This window comes from Epithele typhae (genome assembly GCF_022376455.1).
Source record: "Epithele typhae strain CBS 203.58 chromosome Unknown BXZ73scaffold_28, whole genome shotgun sequence".
Lineage (NCBI taxonomy): Eukaryota > Fungi > Basidiomycota > Agaricomycetes > Polyporales > Epitheliaceae > Epithele > Epithele typhae.
This window is the reverse complement of record NW_025954219.1, coordinates 197,776-210,844: the sequence shown is the minus strand read 5'-3', so window position 1 is coordinate 210,844 and position 13,069 is coordinate 197,776. Positions and strand designations below refer to the sequence as shown.

Here is a 13,069-nt window from a genome sequence, read left to right as displayed (position 1 = left end):
CGGGAAGTCGGTAGAGGGGACGAGCACCGTGGGACAGGACGTCCGAGGGTGTCGCGGAGGAGGAAAGAGACGGAGTGCGCGAACGCGGAGGAGAGGAGAGGAGGACAAGCGAAGAGACGATAGACGCGGACGAGGGGGCGCGCACGGGCGATGGGCGACGGGCGACGGACGATAGTCGAGGGCGATAGTCGATAGGCGAGGGCGATAGTCGATAGGCGGCGTGTGCGATGACGATGGGCGACGAAGACGAGATGAGACGAGCTGAGGTCGAGTAGAGACGAAGTCGAGAAGTGAGCACACGATGCACGCGCGGAAATGCGAGGAAAAGGAACTGGATAACACTGAGCGCGAGTCGAGTCTAAATACATGCGAATGCGGCCTCCGCGAGAGCGTGAATACGACCGAAACGAACACCCAAAACATATCTACGAGTCGGAGTGTCATGGCGAGCAGCTGAAGATGTCCGGAAATAAGGGAAACAAGTGGCGGAGCTGGGCAACGAGTGTGGCTGACCATGGCGGCCGTGGAATGAGGGATACGGTGATGTGATGCTAACTCCGGTAAGAGTCAACAAGGGGAGAGGGCTGAGGTCGAGTCCGCGTAGGCGTGAAGCACGGGAAGTCGGTAGAGGGGACGAGCACCGTGGGACAGGACGTCCGAGGGTGTCGCGGAGGAGGAAGGGGACGGAGTGCGCGAACGCGGAGGAGAGGAAGACGAAGACGAGCGGAGAGACGGATAGACGCGAGACGAGAGGGCGCGCACGGGCGCTACGACGGCGATAGACGATAGGCGATGGGCGACGGGCGATGGGCGACGGCGAAGGGCGATAGGCGACGAAGACGATACGGTGGAGGCGAGGTCGAATAGATACGAAGGCGAGGGGTGAGCACACAGCACACGCACGTAGATGCGAGGGAAAATGAACTGGATAACATGCAGCGCGAGTCGAGTCTAAATACATGCGAATGCGGCCTGCGCGAGAGCGTGACTACGACCGAAACGAACACCCAAACATATCTACGAGTCTGAGTGTCATGGCGAGCAGCTGAAGATGTCCGGAAATAAGGGAAACAAGTGGCGGAACGGGGTAACGAGTGTGGCTGACCATGGCGGCCGTGTAATGAGGGATACGGGGGGACGAAAAGGGGAAGAAACGTGTGTGGGTGTGTAGCTAACTATGAAGCGGAGCGATCGCGAGGGTCGGTGTGGCGTACCGTAGGGATGAGGGACGAGGATGCGCGGGACGAGGATGTACAGTGCGCGAGGGCGCGGCCCTGCTCGCGCGGGCGTCTGACGGACGCGTGCACGTACCAGCGGCGGTGGATGCACATCACCGTGCAGGGCGCACAGGGCGCGCTCAGGTGCTCAGGCCTAATCAGCCTAGCACAGTGCTTCGCGTAGGTGGTAATCTACGCGCATTTTCAGACGGCGCCTATTGAATGTAACCGCGACCGTCCCATAGGTGGTCTCTGCCTGAACGACATCCTTGCCGAGGCTCAAGAGGCCGGCATCGTAGCGCGTGTGCCGCTTCCGCTTCCGCTTCCGCCACCGCTCTGGGGCCCGCGGACCCTTCGAAAGTCTTTGGGGTTTGGTTCGTTAGGGATTAGCGGTGGGTGTAGGAGAGTGGGGACAGGGGTGCGCGAGACAGGCTGGGCCGCTGGGCGGTCCGCATCAACTTGAACGTCTATGGCGGGGAGTGAGTGCGCTGCGATCCCAGACATGCCCCCCGCGCGCTCCCCACAGTGAGACGCAGCCACAGGAGCAACAAAACCGAGACACCCACCGTGCGGCGCGATGACGCGTCTTTAAGGGGCACCCCCTCGTCCGCGTCTGCCTGCTTCTCCTCTGCGGCGGCGCATCAGTAATTTCCCAAACTCCTGTGGGGTACTGGGGGGCCTGACCAGGTTTCCCAGGAACCCAGGGATTTCACCCCGGGCGTCTGGGCGTTCAGGGCGCCAGGCCAGCCAGTTCGGCCAGCTCGCTCAGGGCTTAGGACGGTTCTGGCGGGGACGGTAATACAGAACATGTAATTGCATTTATTGTCGCAGACCAGCTTTTGTAAATGAAGGTATATAGATGCGGTATGGCTGATGAGCGCGGCGAGAGGTCGCGTATGTCGAGCAGGCGTCAGCGTGCGGTGCGTGTGCCGTAGCAAAGCCGCCTGCCCGGATCGCGCGCGCGCAATGTTATAGTCCGCGCGCGGAGAGAGCAGCGAGGGGACGGCGTGGGGGAAAGAAGACAAAGGAGCACATGGAGCCCACAAGCGAGGACGTGGAAACGGCGGGGCTCACGACCAACACGAACGTGTTCAACGGGTCGTCGGCGTGCGAGGACGAGCAGTCGGAGGTCACGCCCCACGGAAGGGGCGTAGAACCTGGGCCGGTCGTCCGTGCTCAGCACGCGCCCGATGGAGATCACCGAGGCCACGTACGAGGCCGCGGAGGGATGCCACTCGACAGTCGCAAGTGTGGGGACGAGCTGCCGGGGCTCGGGTAAGGAGAACATTGATGACGCCGTCCCGAGGAACTGTAGCTCATGTGGTGTTGCCGTAGTTGGTGTGGAGGCAGGAGAGCACACCAGGCTGGCACAAAGATAGACACGGTTCAGCAACGACGGGCCGCGAAGGAGAAGAAGGCAGCGCAGACGTACCGCCAAGCATGTCCCAGCCCTTGCTGAACGAGTGCATGACGTTGTGCACACACTTGTGGAGTCTGAGGTGGCACACGAGGACGTCGCGGAGCGTGCCAGCATCCTTAAGCGCGAGGACGCACCGTGCATTGTGGCGGCGGGAGATGATGATACCGTCGCGGAGGGAGGTGGGGGTGAGCTCGTCAAGGAGATTGATGTCGCCCACTTGCACGATAGATTTCTAGAAGGAGGAGTAGGCGTCGTATTACCCGGTGTTGTATTGAAGTGCAGTCTCAGCGTTGAAGTGCCGGCGGAGATGCTGCTCGAGCTTGGCGTTCAGCAGGATATTGGACGGTTTAAAGAAACAGCGCACCTAGTGTTGATTGTATGCACATCCGCACAATAATATACTATCCCACACGGCCGGAGGAAGGGTGTAGTGGGCTCGTCGAAGCGTCAAGGTATGATCAGAGATGCGTTGATATGGGCATTCGTCGGACCCTCGAGTCGTGCAGATGGGAGGAGGTGAGAGGCGACTCGTATTTGGCGCCGGCGCCCTTCGCGTCTCGATGCTCGCTTTTCTCATCTCTTCTTGACCCACTCCCGTTCTTCATTCCCCCACCCTCGCGTCTCGCCTCTAAATATACCTTGAACGTAACTGCGGTAGGAGCGCCGGCATGCCGAGTGCGAGAATGGCTCAAACATGCGTTTCAACAAAGCCTAGGTTTTGGTTCTTCGCGGCAGATGCGAAGTGAAGATATCGGACCAACTGTGAGTGCTCAAACGTTCACTTTCGTCCTCATGCGCATCCACCTTCCCGCACCCGATACCCCGACCTGCACCCATGTGGGGCTTGCGCAACTCGCACGGCGCGTGAGCCTTCGCGGTGCACAACCTCTTCTTTCCTGGACGATGTGTGCGCCTCAGGCTGTCCTCTCACATCGCACGATTCTGACCGCGCACCGCTTGCCTTTCCGAAGTCAGACGCAGTTCCGCTTGAGTGAGAGGCGGCCAGGACAGCATGGCGCTGATGAGACACGGTCGGACACTCGAGGTAAGTGTCCCATGAGTGTGCTCCATCTCTGCAGACTTAATCGTTATCGGCGTCACCTAGTGCAAGATCTAGCCGGGCACGAGCCACAACATGAGCCTGATGACGTGGTTCTTGACCGTGATCCTCACGAAAGGTGGGTCTTCGCGCGCGCAGGTGTCTGCTGTTTCGCTGAATCCTGATCCACCGTTGCGGCCCCTCCAGAGTTCTTGACGGCCGTGGGCAGCTGTGGAGCTAGCCCACCGGCAAGGTCATACTCATCGGCATAGGGCGCAATATCACCCTTCCGGTCTCCGCTGTTGAGCTCCGTGAGGTCGACATCCACGGCTCCTTCCACTGCGCGCACACGTATCCGACCGCACTCACGCTCTTCGTTGTGATGCCTCCTCAGTCCCATCGTCTTCCTCGTCTTCTTCATCGCCCAAGACGCACCGGTCACACGTCCCCATGACGATCTCGACCGCCTCCCTCCCGCGCAAGTCCTGGAAGCGCAACATGCACAGCAACGGCTCCCCCTCCGCGCTCGGATGGCTCACGACCGTCGGCCGCCTCAGCTCCAGCCCGAGTGCCGCCAGCCGTCCGAGCAGCCAGTGCGGCACCCGTAACGGTGGCGCGGGCCGCAGGCAATGCAGCGCGTGGCGGAGCACGAGCCGCTCGTCGCGCTCGCGCGTGGGCGGCGCGTCCGCGATGAAGAGGTCGCGCCCGCGGGGACGCGCTCCCCGTTGAACTCAAACGCGTGCCAGTCGGCACCGAGTGCGACGAGTTGGCGGACGCAGAGCGAGCCGTTCGCGCGGCGGAACCCGTGCCCGACGTGGTACTTGGGCCGCGCGGCGTCCTGCATCAGGGCGGTCGACGGGTGGAGGAGGAGGCCTATGTGCCCGTCGCACGTCTCGGAGAAGAGGACGGCGACGGTGATCCCGGTGGACTCGAACATGGGGAGTTGTGCGACGTCATCCCCGTTGCCTCCATTGTTCGAGCATGTCACCTCATCAGCGTTTATGAACGAACTCGAGTTCTGGACGCCTTAGATGCGTTCAATAGGTACTATCTGGACATGTACGTAGATTACCATCTACACGAACTATTGCACTAGGCTGATTAGGAGCCCGAGTCCTGAATCCCGCGCGAGGTGCCCTGATGCTTGAAGCCCTGCGCGCGCCGGGCGTCCTGGATCCCTGTGTCGCCCTGTGCGCCCTGTATGGTCCCGGTTCTCCTGGATCCCTGAAATCCCTGAACTCCGGGGATTCAGGGATTCAGGGATTTGGAAGTTACTGATGCGTGCTTGCGGCCACACACACGATCGACCTGCAGAAGCTGGGTATCGTTCCGCATAGGACGGCGCCAGAGGGCTGGTCCTCGCGCGTGTCCTCGTGTCTCGCCACCGAGCCCGGCTCGCGGTCCCGACGCACCCCTCGCACGCACCGCACGCTCAGCATTGATCATTATCCAACCTCTAGCAGTGCTCTTTTCGAGGACCTCCGAAGACGGCGGCTGTGCTCATCAATGAGTTCGGGACCACGTCCAGCCTCGCAGTCCAAGTCGGTGTGTTCTTCACGATGAGCTTGTGGCTGGCTGTGTAAATATTTGCTTGGTAAAATACAACTCAATGGAAGGTTTGAAGAGCGGGGCCGTTAGGGCTCGAAATGCCCGTGTTCGGGAGCGTCCACAGCGACAGGAGAACGGGGCCTGCAGTGAACGGCTGCGTCTCATTCTCGATGGGGGGAAAGCCGTGGACGACGGCGACCAGAGCTGCGGTGACGTCGTGGAGAAAGAGCAAGGGGGAAGTACGAGCGAGGCGAGGAGGGAACATGGACGCGTTGGACAGCGCGGCGGCTTGCAGCGTCACGCTCCCGTCCGACTACACGGCGCAGGTCACGTCGAGCTCTAGCATGCGCTCTGGCGCTGCCCACTCGTCAGCACATCGTGAGGCTGGGACATGCCATCATGTACGTCGAAAACCCTGTAGGGATGAAGACGGCCTCGGTGTTCACAGGATCGTCCTGACCGCCAGGGAGGTCGGCTTTGAGGCGGGTGATGCGTTGAAGCACAGACACCGTGCCAGAGCGAGTTTGGGATGCCTTCGGCCTTGGGCTAGCACTGGGAGAGGGCCGCTAGGACGGGCGAAAACCCGGCACCTTGTCGGCCTGGCGTTGTAGACTGAGTAGTCTATGAGTGAGTTTAAGCAGAGGTTGGTATGACAAGCCTGCGGATGCAAGGTCAGCTCCCTTCTCCACGATGTGCACAGAGACGGCACGGGGAGGCGGTCAAAGGTGAGATCGTGCCGCATGAGGTGGGGCCCACACAAGAGGGCTGCAGCGTGGGTGGTGCGCGGGCGACGCGTGCAAGGCGCCGTGGTGGGCAGATCCCGTGGCATGTAGGCGCCATGAACCATGGCGCAACCCGGCAGCGCCAGCGGAATGACCACCTGGTGCACGTCTGTTGGGCGTTGGGGCGTGCACGCTGTGGCGACGGGGTCGGCAGCGCTGTTGGGGTCTGGGAAGGTGGTGGGCGAGCGGGGAGCGCGGTAGGGAAGAGTGGACCCACCGAGGCAGCGCGTGGCCACAGCACAATGTAACCACGTCCCCCGGGGTATTTTTCTCTCCACATTGATGGAATCTGGGTGGACGTGTTCATGTGTTTTGGTGCCATCGGGAGGTGGTGGTGGCAATGAAGGCGAAGGACGCACTGGGAGACGGAAAGGTGGGAGAGGGTGAGACGGGCCCAGAGGGCGGCGCGGCGGGCGACTCTGTGGGTGGTGCGGGTGACGCGGGCGGGGGACATGATGAAACGAGGGCGAGACGGAAGAGATATGGGCGACGTGAGTGATCGGAAGGAGGAAAGGGTTTGGGCCCGACTCGAGTTATGGCAGTGCAAGCCTAGAGGATGGGGAGGAACTTAGCAACCCAGAATTCTCGAGCAGTGCCCACACAGTCTCAATCGCTTTCTTTGTCTTCATGTTGCGTCCATAGGACGCCGCCGTCCGCATCGGCCCGCACCATTTCCATAGTTAGTGGATCAAGTTCGCACGGATGCTTCAGCGTGCCAGTAATGGCACGCCCGCGTTCGCATCGCCAACGGCAGAAACGCCATGCCCGACGCTGGGCGTCGCCGCTCTTGCAACAGCCAAGCCCGCTTCACCATGCGAGTTTAATCTAAATGGTGCAATCGCATGGTGGTCGTAGTAGCTACGTGGGGCCCACCCGTGCGCGCCCACAGGGCTGTTGGAAGTGGCGCGCACGCACGCGCACTGGGTGCTGGCAATCTCGCAAACTGTCGGCCCCCAAGCAACCCTGGCCGCCAGGCGCGACTCCACCATGTGATGCTCTCGCCATTTTTTCTGCCACACCTCGTGGCCGACACTCGCTGGTCGGAACTGGGCAGTGGCGCTCAAGAACAGCAGCCCACTTCAATGGTTCGATGTCGGATCTAAAAGTTGAATGGTTGGCAATAAAAATAACATTCCACTTCAAGAAACGTGGGGCACATTTAAGGGAAATCGGTGGGGTACTAGGGGAGCCCGGCCTGCATATGTGAAAAACGACTTGATGTAGAACGCAGCTACTTTACGTTCCATATCTCTGATGGCATGTAGTGGAGATGCAACGCCAATAGGAAACGCAGGAACGACTATGTCTGGGGGGCACAGCGGCCACTCCGATACCACCCGGCGAAGCGCTTCGAGGCACCGAACACGCACGGGATCTTGTGGATCTTCAGCACCTAGGCCGGCGAAGGTCTTAGGCTCCTCGTGGAGTCGATAAAGATCCCTCCCCGCAAAGACCTCTGCAAGTCGTTGCTCCCGAATGATCTCCGCATCCTGTTGGTTCGGCATGGGGTGTAGGATGCGGTCGAGGGCGAGGAGCTCGTATCGGAAGCCAAGCTCGAAGATTTCGTAGAGAATTATTTTCGCATTGCTCCCCTGGATGCGCCCCATGGATACACGGTGGTCGAACCAGCCAACATGTTCACCTGCAGGAAGAATGGCTTTGTTGCAGTCGAGAATGACTCCGAAGATGGCGCTGATGTCCTTCTGCCTCTTCTCGCGCCGACTATCCGGTTCAGCTTCAGCACTAAACTGGCAGTTATTGAGTATATCGCGCCACCACTGAGGTCGAACCTTCGTCACGGGACTGTCGGGGAGAGGGAGCAGGTACAACCATGCAGGGCGGATTCGGAGCCAAGACATAATGTAGAGCCGAACACGCTCCTCCATGCTGGGACCCAGTAACAGAGCTGGCTCAGGAACCCAATACCCCCATATTTGGTCAGAAGGGCATTGGGGACAAGACCGATCCGCAGACTCCATTGCAGCCTTCCATGCAGAGATCGAGGGTGGCATCCAATCGTGGACCGGGTCGAGGAATTTGTCTCGCCCACGGATCTGGGTCGGGTGCGGCTGGGAGTGCGCATTGCCTCTGGCGGTCAAGGTGTTGCTCGCGTTCGCCTGAGAGTTGTGGTGCCTATCTATTGAAGCGTTAGGGCGGGCTTATACACACAGCGCAATGTGCACTTACAAGGCTGGATCGTAGAGTGATTGCTCTTCTGCCTAACATCCTTCCCAGTGGTCTTGTTTGTGCTCTTGTGATGCACATAGGACTCGGCATCATAACGAACAAGGATGGGCGTCACAGATACGTCGACATACATGTGTTTTTGGCGGCATACAGCTTCGACGAGTCGGCCATCAGACAGACCTGAGTAGATGGGCTCCGTCCCACCGAGGTAGAGTGACTGTTCAATGCCGCGGCATGCTATTGTGGGTTGCTTGATGTGTATGATGGTGTGCATATCTACAGAAGCATCCGGACGGATGAACCAAACTGGGATCCCGGAGCTATGGAGCAGCTGGACGGTATCTGGAGATGTCGTAAAAGCTCCCATGAAGCGGGTTTGCAGGGGCTGAAAAGCTGATGATGACCGGTTGGTGGCCAAAGAGAAGTCGATGAAGGCCCTACACATAAGCCATGACCGCTGCGCTTCGCGAACTTGGAAGCAGACGTCGCGGAAGGTGCAAGGGTAGAAACGAAGGCGATCAAGGCAGGTGTGGAGGCGGCCAAGAAGTTGCTTGAGCACAGGATGAGAAGAGCGTGCCAAAAACAGACCAGCTTCGTCTTCCAGTTGACAAGCGATGTCGCGGAGCCGTTGCAGAGCCGAATGTTCCAAAACTCCAATTGAAGTGAAAATACACCCTTCAACGGTTCGAAACTGTTCTTCGCTGGGTGTCCACCAAAGGCACGAATATTCAAAAGGGGATTGCTCCTCTCTGAGGACAGCAGATATGAACGGCATCTCATTGGAGAAGTTTTGGGGCCATTGGAAAGGATCGTGGGAGCCGTAGCGATAGTCTGATCGAAGGAAGACTTTGACTAGGCCAATGAGAGGCTCGGGGATCCAATCGGTGTTGGGCGAAGTGATGATGTACTTCTGGTCAGAGGTGCAGCTAGCAGCTAGCACTTCATGCCATTGCATGGGCGCTGAAAGATGCTAAGAAAAAAGTAATATACACTTGATTCATTTAACCGACATACTGGATGTGAGATGGGCCATTTCTTATTGATGAGGTGAACAACGCAGCAAGTATGGAACTAGGCCTGTTGGAGGGCTGAGGTCAGCCAAGTGTTGGTTTTGTGAGTACCAACCACTGCTGTCTCACAATAAGAGCCAATATGGAGTAGACTTGAGGAGTGCACACCGGAGAGTGGGTTCTCGGCTCAATAGTACACGGGAAGCAGAGACTGGAAGGATACACAGTCGTTCTGAGGAGCTTTGAAGACTGATCTTGAAGTGGGGACAGCTGGGGAGGGGCGGTGGACCGTGGTCGAACTCAATACCAATAGGAATTGAGAACAAGGTTGTGCAAGGGCACGGAGCCGTTCACAAGAGCTTGGAAATGGTGCACCAGGAGAATGGTCTGCCTTGACCGGGCGTGAAGACCAAGCATAGACTGCACAGAACCATATGAACTTACCAGAAGTTGAGCCAACTCCACTTCTTCACAGGTCACAGCTCCGACCCAACCCGCTGGTCTTGATATGTGGGTGGCTAAAAGATGGTCAAAAGTGAACAGGCTGAGATATTGATACAAAAGAACTGGAAATACCCACCAAACTGAACTGAGACGATCTAAGAGCACCGTTGGAGAGTTGAGAGAGGCAGGCGGTGAATTAGATTGGAGCTAAGGATAATTGAGAGGGCAGATAGGGAGGATAGCAAGGGGGAGGCCTTGAGGAAGGTGCCGATGGGCAGCCTGACGAGTGCGAGGAAGTGAGGAGGAGGCGATGGCGGTGGCGCTGGGCCTCTTGTGGCGCACCACGTCTACAGGCGCTGAGATGGCAGCAGGCGCCTGGGCGCTAGACCTGACGGCGATTTCAACTTGGAATGGGGCAGAGCTGCATCAGCAAAAGTGCGTTCGGCCAGGTAAGGATCCCAGGCACTGGAATTCCCGGGATGGCGGCCTGGCTATTAGAAAGTGATTAGAATTGCCCAATATTCGCTTGGGATGCGGCGCCGAATTGGGATGCACGTGCGCCATCCTGGGAATTCGAATGCCATCCGATGGTACCGCAATGGCTCGGGAAGTGGCCAGGCTATGAAAGAAACCGCACGACAAGCAGGGCGCGATGGAGTTGGTCCGGCGTCGTTTCTGAAAACGCTTGCACGTTGCCAGCGCCAAACATCGGCGCCGCTCTTTCTCGACCGGCGACAATGGAATGAGCGCAGCCTCGACTTGCCCAACTTAACTTGCCAGGACTTCGGCGACCACAATGCTTATGAGATATGAGGCTGAAGCTAGGTACGCATGCTTTTTTCGCTACCCCACCTTATCCGCTCACGGTGGTTGGCACCTTCCCCTAGTTTTCTTCGAGACTCCGCTCACTGGGTCATCCGGGGACTGGTGATGCGCCGTGGACTTCCGGGTCTCCACCCGGTATGCCGTCTACACACAGCGCATAGTCCCCACGACGACCACGCACTGCGGAATTGTCAATGGCGCGCTTTGACAGGACCACACCGATTGGCAGTTCCGCCGCCCACACTTCTGTCCGAATTCCCTCGCTCATGCACCTCTCCGGCATGCACCCCTCCTCTTGTAGTGGCTCACACTGCTGTCACATTCTCTATAAGCTCACAACCTCAAGGGTCTCTCTCTCAGCTTGGTTTTTGGACCCCGCTACGCCCGTACGTGTAACGTTCCTATTCGTTTCACGTTGACTTTAGCTCATGTTCTTCTACACAGCTCCCCTCATGACGTTCGACGGCTCCTAGTTTCTCCGCCCACAGAAACGTCTCGGCGTCACACGGCGTATGCCATACGCGTATTTAGTTGACTTCGTCAGGCCGCGTGGCAGATGCGTCCGCATCCCCCGCAGGATCAGCTCCATGCAGCGGCGCGTCGTGTCCTGCTCTGAGCCTCGGGCCGTCCTCGACTTCCCGCACATCACGCAGGTACAAGCTCGCCTTCCACTTCTCTTTGGGTTTTTGATTGGTGTCAAGTGATACGATGTGCTGATACTTCTACCAAGTCCTAGAGCTCTCTCAGGTTCTGTTCACCTGGTACAAAACCGTGTTTGGATACAAAGAACGTCCATAGCTCTCGAATGCGCATGGACTGCAGTCACTGTATGTCTTGATACCGCTTTGTGACCATGGAACTTACCGCTTGCTATGGCTTCCTCCGTACGCATGAGGCCCGGTGTCTCTCGTGCACCATGGAGACAGAGAACCGGTCGCCCGTCAACTGGGGGGCATATCACCTCCAGGACGAGCCCGATCAGGGGCACGCGACGCGGATATGCGCGTCGCGATCGCGCGGGGGCTCGAGTGGCACCGCGAGGGGCGTGCGGTCGGCGCGGGCGACGTCGAGTGGAGCGCGGGCGAGCGCAAGAACGCGGAGCAAATTTCTGGACAAGGCTACTGAACGGTGGTGGCTCGAGATGGGCGCGGGTACGCTAAGTCCTCCTCGTGTCCTCCGCCTCATGTCCTCCGCCTCCTGTTCCGATTCGCCTCAATGTCCTCCGATCTCGCCCGCATCCCACTTTCGCGTTATCCGTCCCGGTGTCCTCTGCGCTCTGCGCTCTGGTCCTCTGCTCTCGCCCGGCCCGCTCTCGCTGTGGTGCGCCCCTTCTCCGTCACGCTTACTTCGGTCAAACCCGTGGCTGACACACGTGCATTTACTTCAACAGTGCGGTCTGCGAGCTGATGTGGCCCGGCCTTAAAAGGGAGGCGCTTATTATAGCGCGGCTGGAAGGGTCCCCAGGCGCGGATGGCGTCCTCCTTCACAGCGTAGCGGCGTCGATCTGCTCGCACACGGGTCGCTCGCGCAGACGTGTATGTTGTCGCACGAGTACTGTGCCCAGCTCCATGTTCGATATTTCCTCATGCACTCGTAGTTCGGTGCTTTTCTCAATTACCTTCATGTTTCGCGCATATGCTCTGGTCCGAATCGCCGAAGTCCACCTGGGAAAGCGCCAGTAGATTTCCTGCCCCCCGCACGAGCCGATTCCGATGCCCTAGGATGACGCCGTGTATCACAATCCCTCGGATCACTCCAAATGCTCAGGATTGCTTGGGATTCCTGGAATGCCTCAGAATACCGCAGCGTATTCTGGGAATTCCAAGCCAATCTGATGGTATCCTCGCCCTATTCCAATAAAATCTTCGACAACGAAAGCATTCCCAACACGACACCTGTCTACCTTGGAATCCTGGGAATCCTGAGGAATTCTAGGCATTCTAAGCTATTCCCATGCGCTCCGCAATTTCGCTTAATGCTCACTTTGTGCGCCGCGCAGCTTGTTGGGTGGGGTTCCTTCAACTCAGGTCGCAGGACAGCTCGCCTGCCACCTATTTACTTTCGCGTGCGTTGCCCAAGCGCTGTGGGTGGTTGTGCGAGCCCGGACGGACTCCGTCTCGGGATCCCTGTCTTCGTGTGGGTGTGTCACTGCGCCTGTGCTCTCCCCTGTTGTATAATAATTAGTGTGGTCGGTAGCTATGTGTATGGGTCATGGAGGAGAAGGGGGCGATGGGGACTTTGAGGGAGAGGGTTAGGGGATGGGGGAGCAGTCTGTCTATTGGACTCGTATGTCTGGCGTCTAACGTGTTCTGGCACGCGGTGGGCAGGCTGCGCGTGCGGCGGAGGTGGTGCGCGCGGCGGGAGTGGTGCACGCAGCGGGGTGGTGCTCTGCTGTTGGCGGGTTGGCGTGGGAGGCTGCCGTGGTGGTGGTCGGGGCGGTGCTGCGCGCTGGCTTACTTGACAGTTTACAGAGGCTGCGGGTGGTTGCGGCGCGGGAGTGGCGTCTTCAGGTTTGGTGAGGGCCCCGAACGTCTGCCGGAGGCGTTCTGTCGCGTCTATGTAGGCCAAGAGCTGTGGGAGCGCGTCTGCACTGCTCA

At 58.8% G+C, this 13,069-nt stretch overlaps 2 protein-coding genes across 2 annotated transcripts; both read right to left on the bottom strand.

Moving 5' to 3' along the window:
• Positions 1-3,750: 3,750 nt before the first annotated feature.
• BXZ73DRAFT_78012 (uncharacterized protein) lies at positions 3,751-4,613 on the bottom strand (the record flags this gene model as incomplete). Its single annotated transcript, XM_048022782.1, has 3 exons — positions 3,751-3,913; positions 4,046-4,394; positions 4,430-4,613. The coding sequence occupies 3 exons, from the start codon at positions 4,611-4,613 to the stop codon at positions 3,751-3,753; spliced, it is 696 nt and encodes a 231-aa protein (XP_047877313.1).
• A 2,532-nt stretch (positions 4,614-7,145) lies between these two features.
• On the bottom strand, positions 7,146-9,148 carry BXZ73DRAFT_47780 (uncharacterized protein; the record flags this gene model as incomplete). The annotated part of the gene is made up of 2 exons (XM_048019937.1): positions 7,146-8,123; positions 8,231-9,148. The coding sequence occupies 2 exons, from the start codon at positions 9,146-9,148 to the stop codon at positions 7,146-7,148; spliced, it is 1,896 nt and encodes a 631-aa protein (XP_047877312.1).
• Between the last annotated feature and the right edge of the window lie 3,921 nt (positions 9,149-13,069).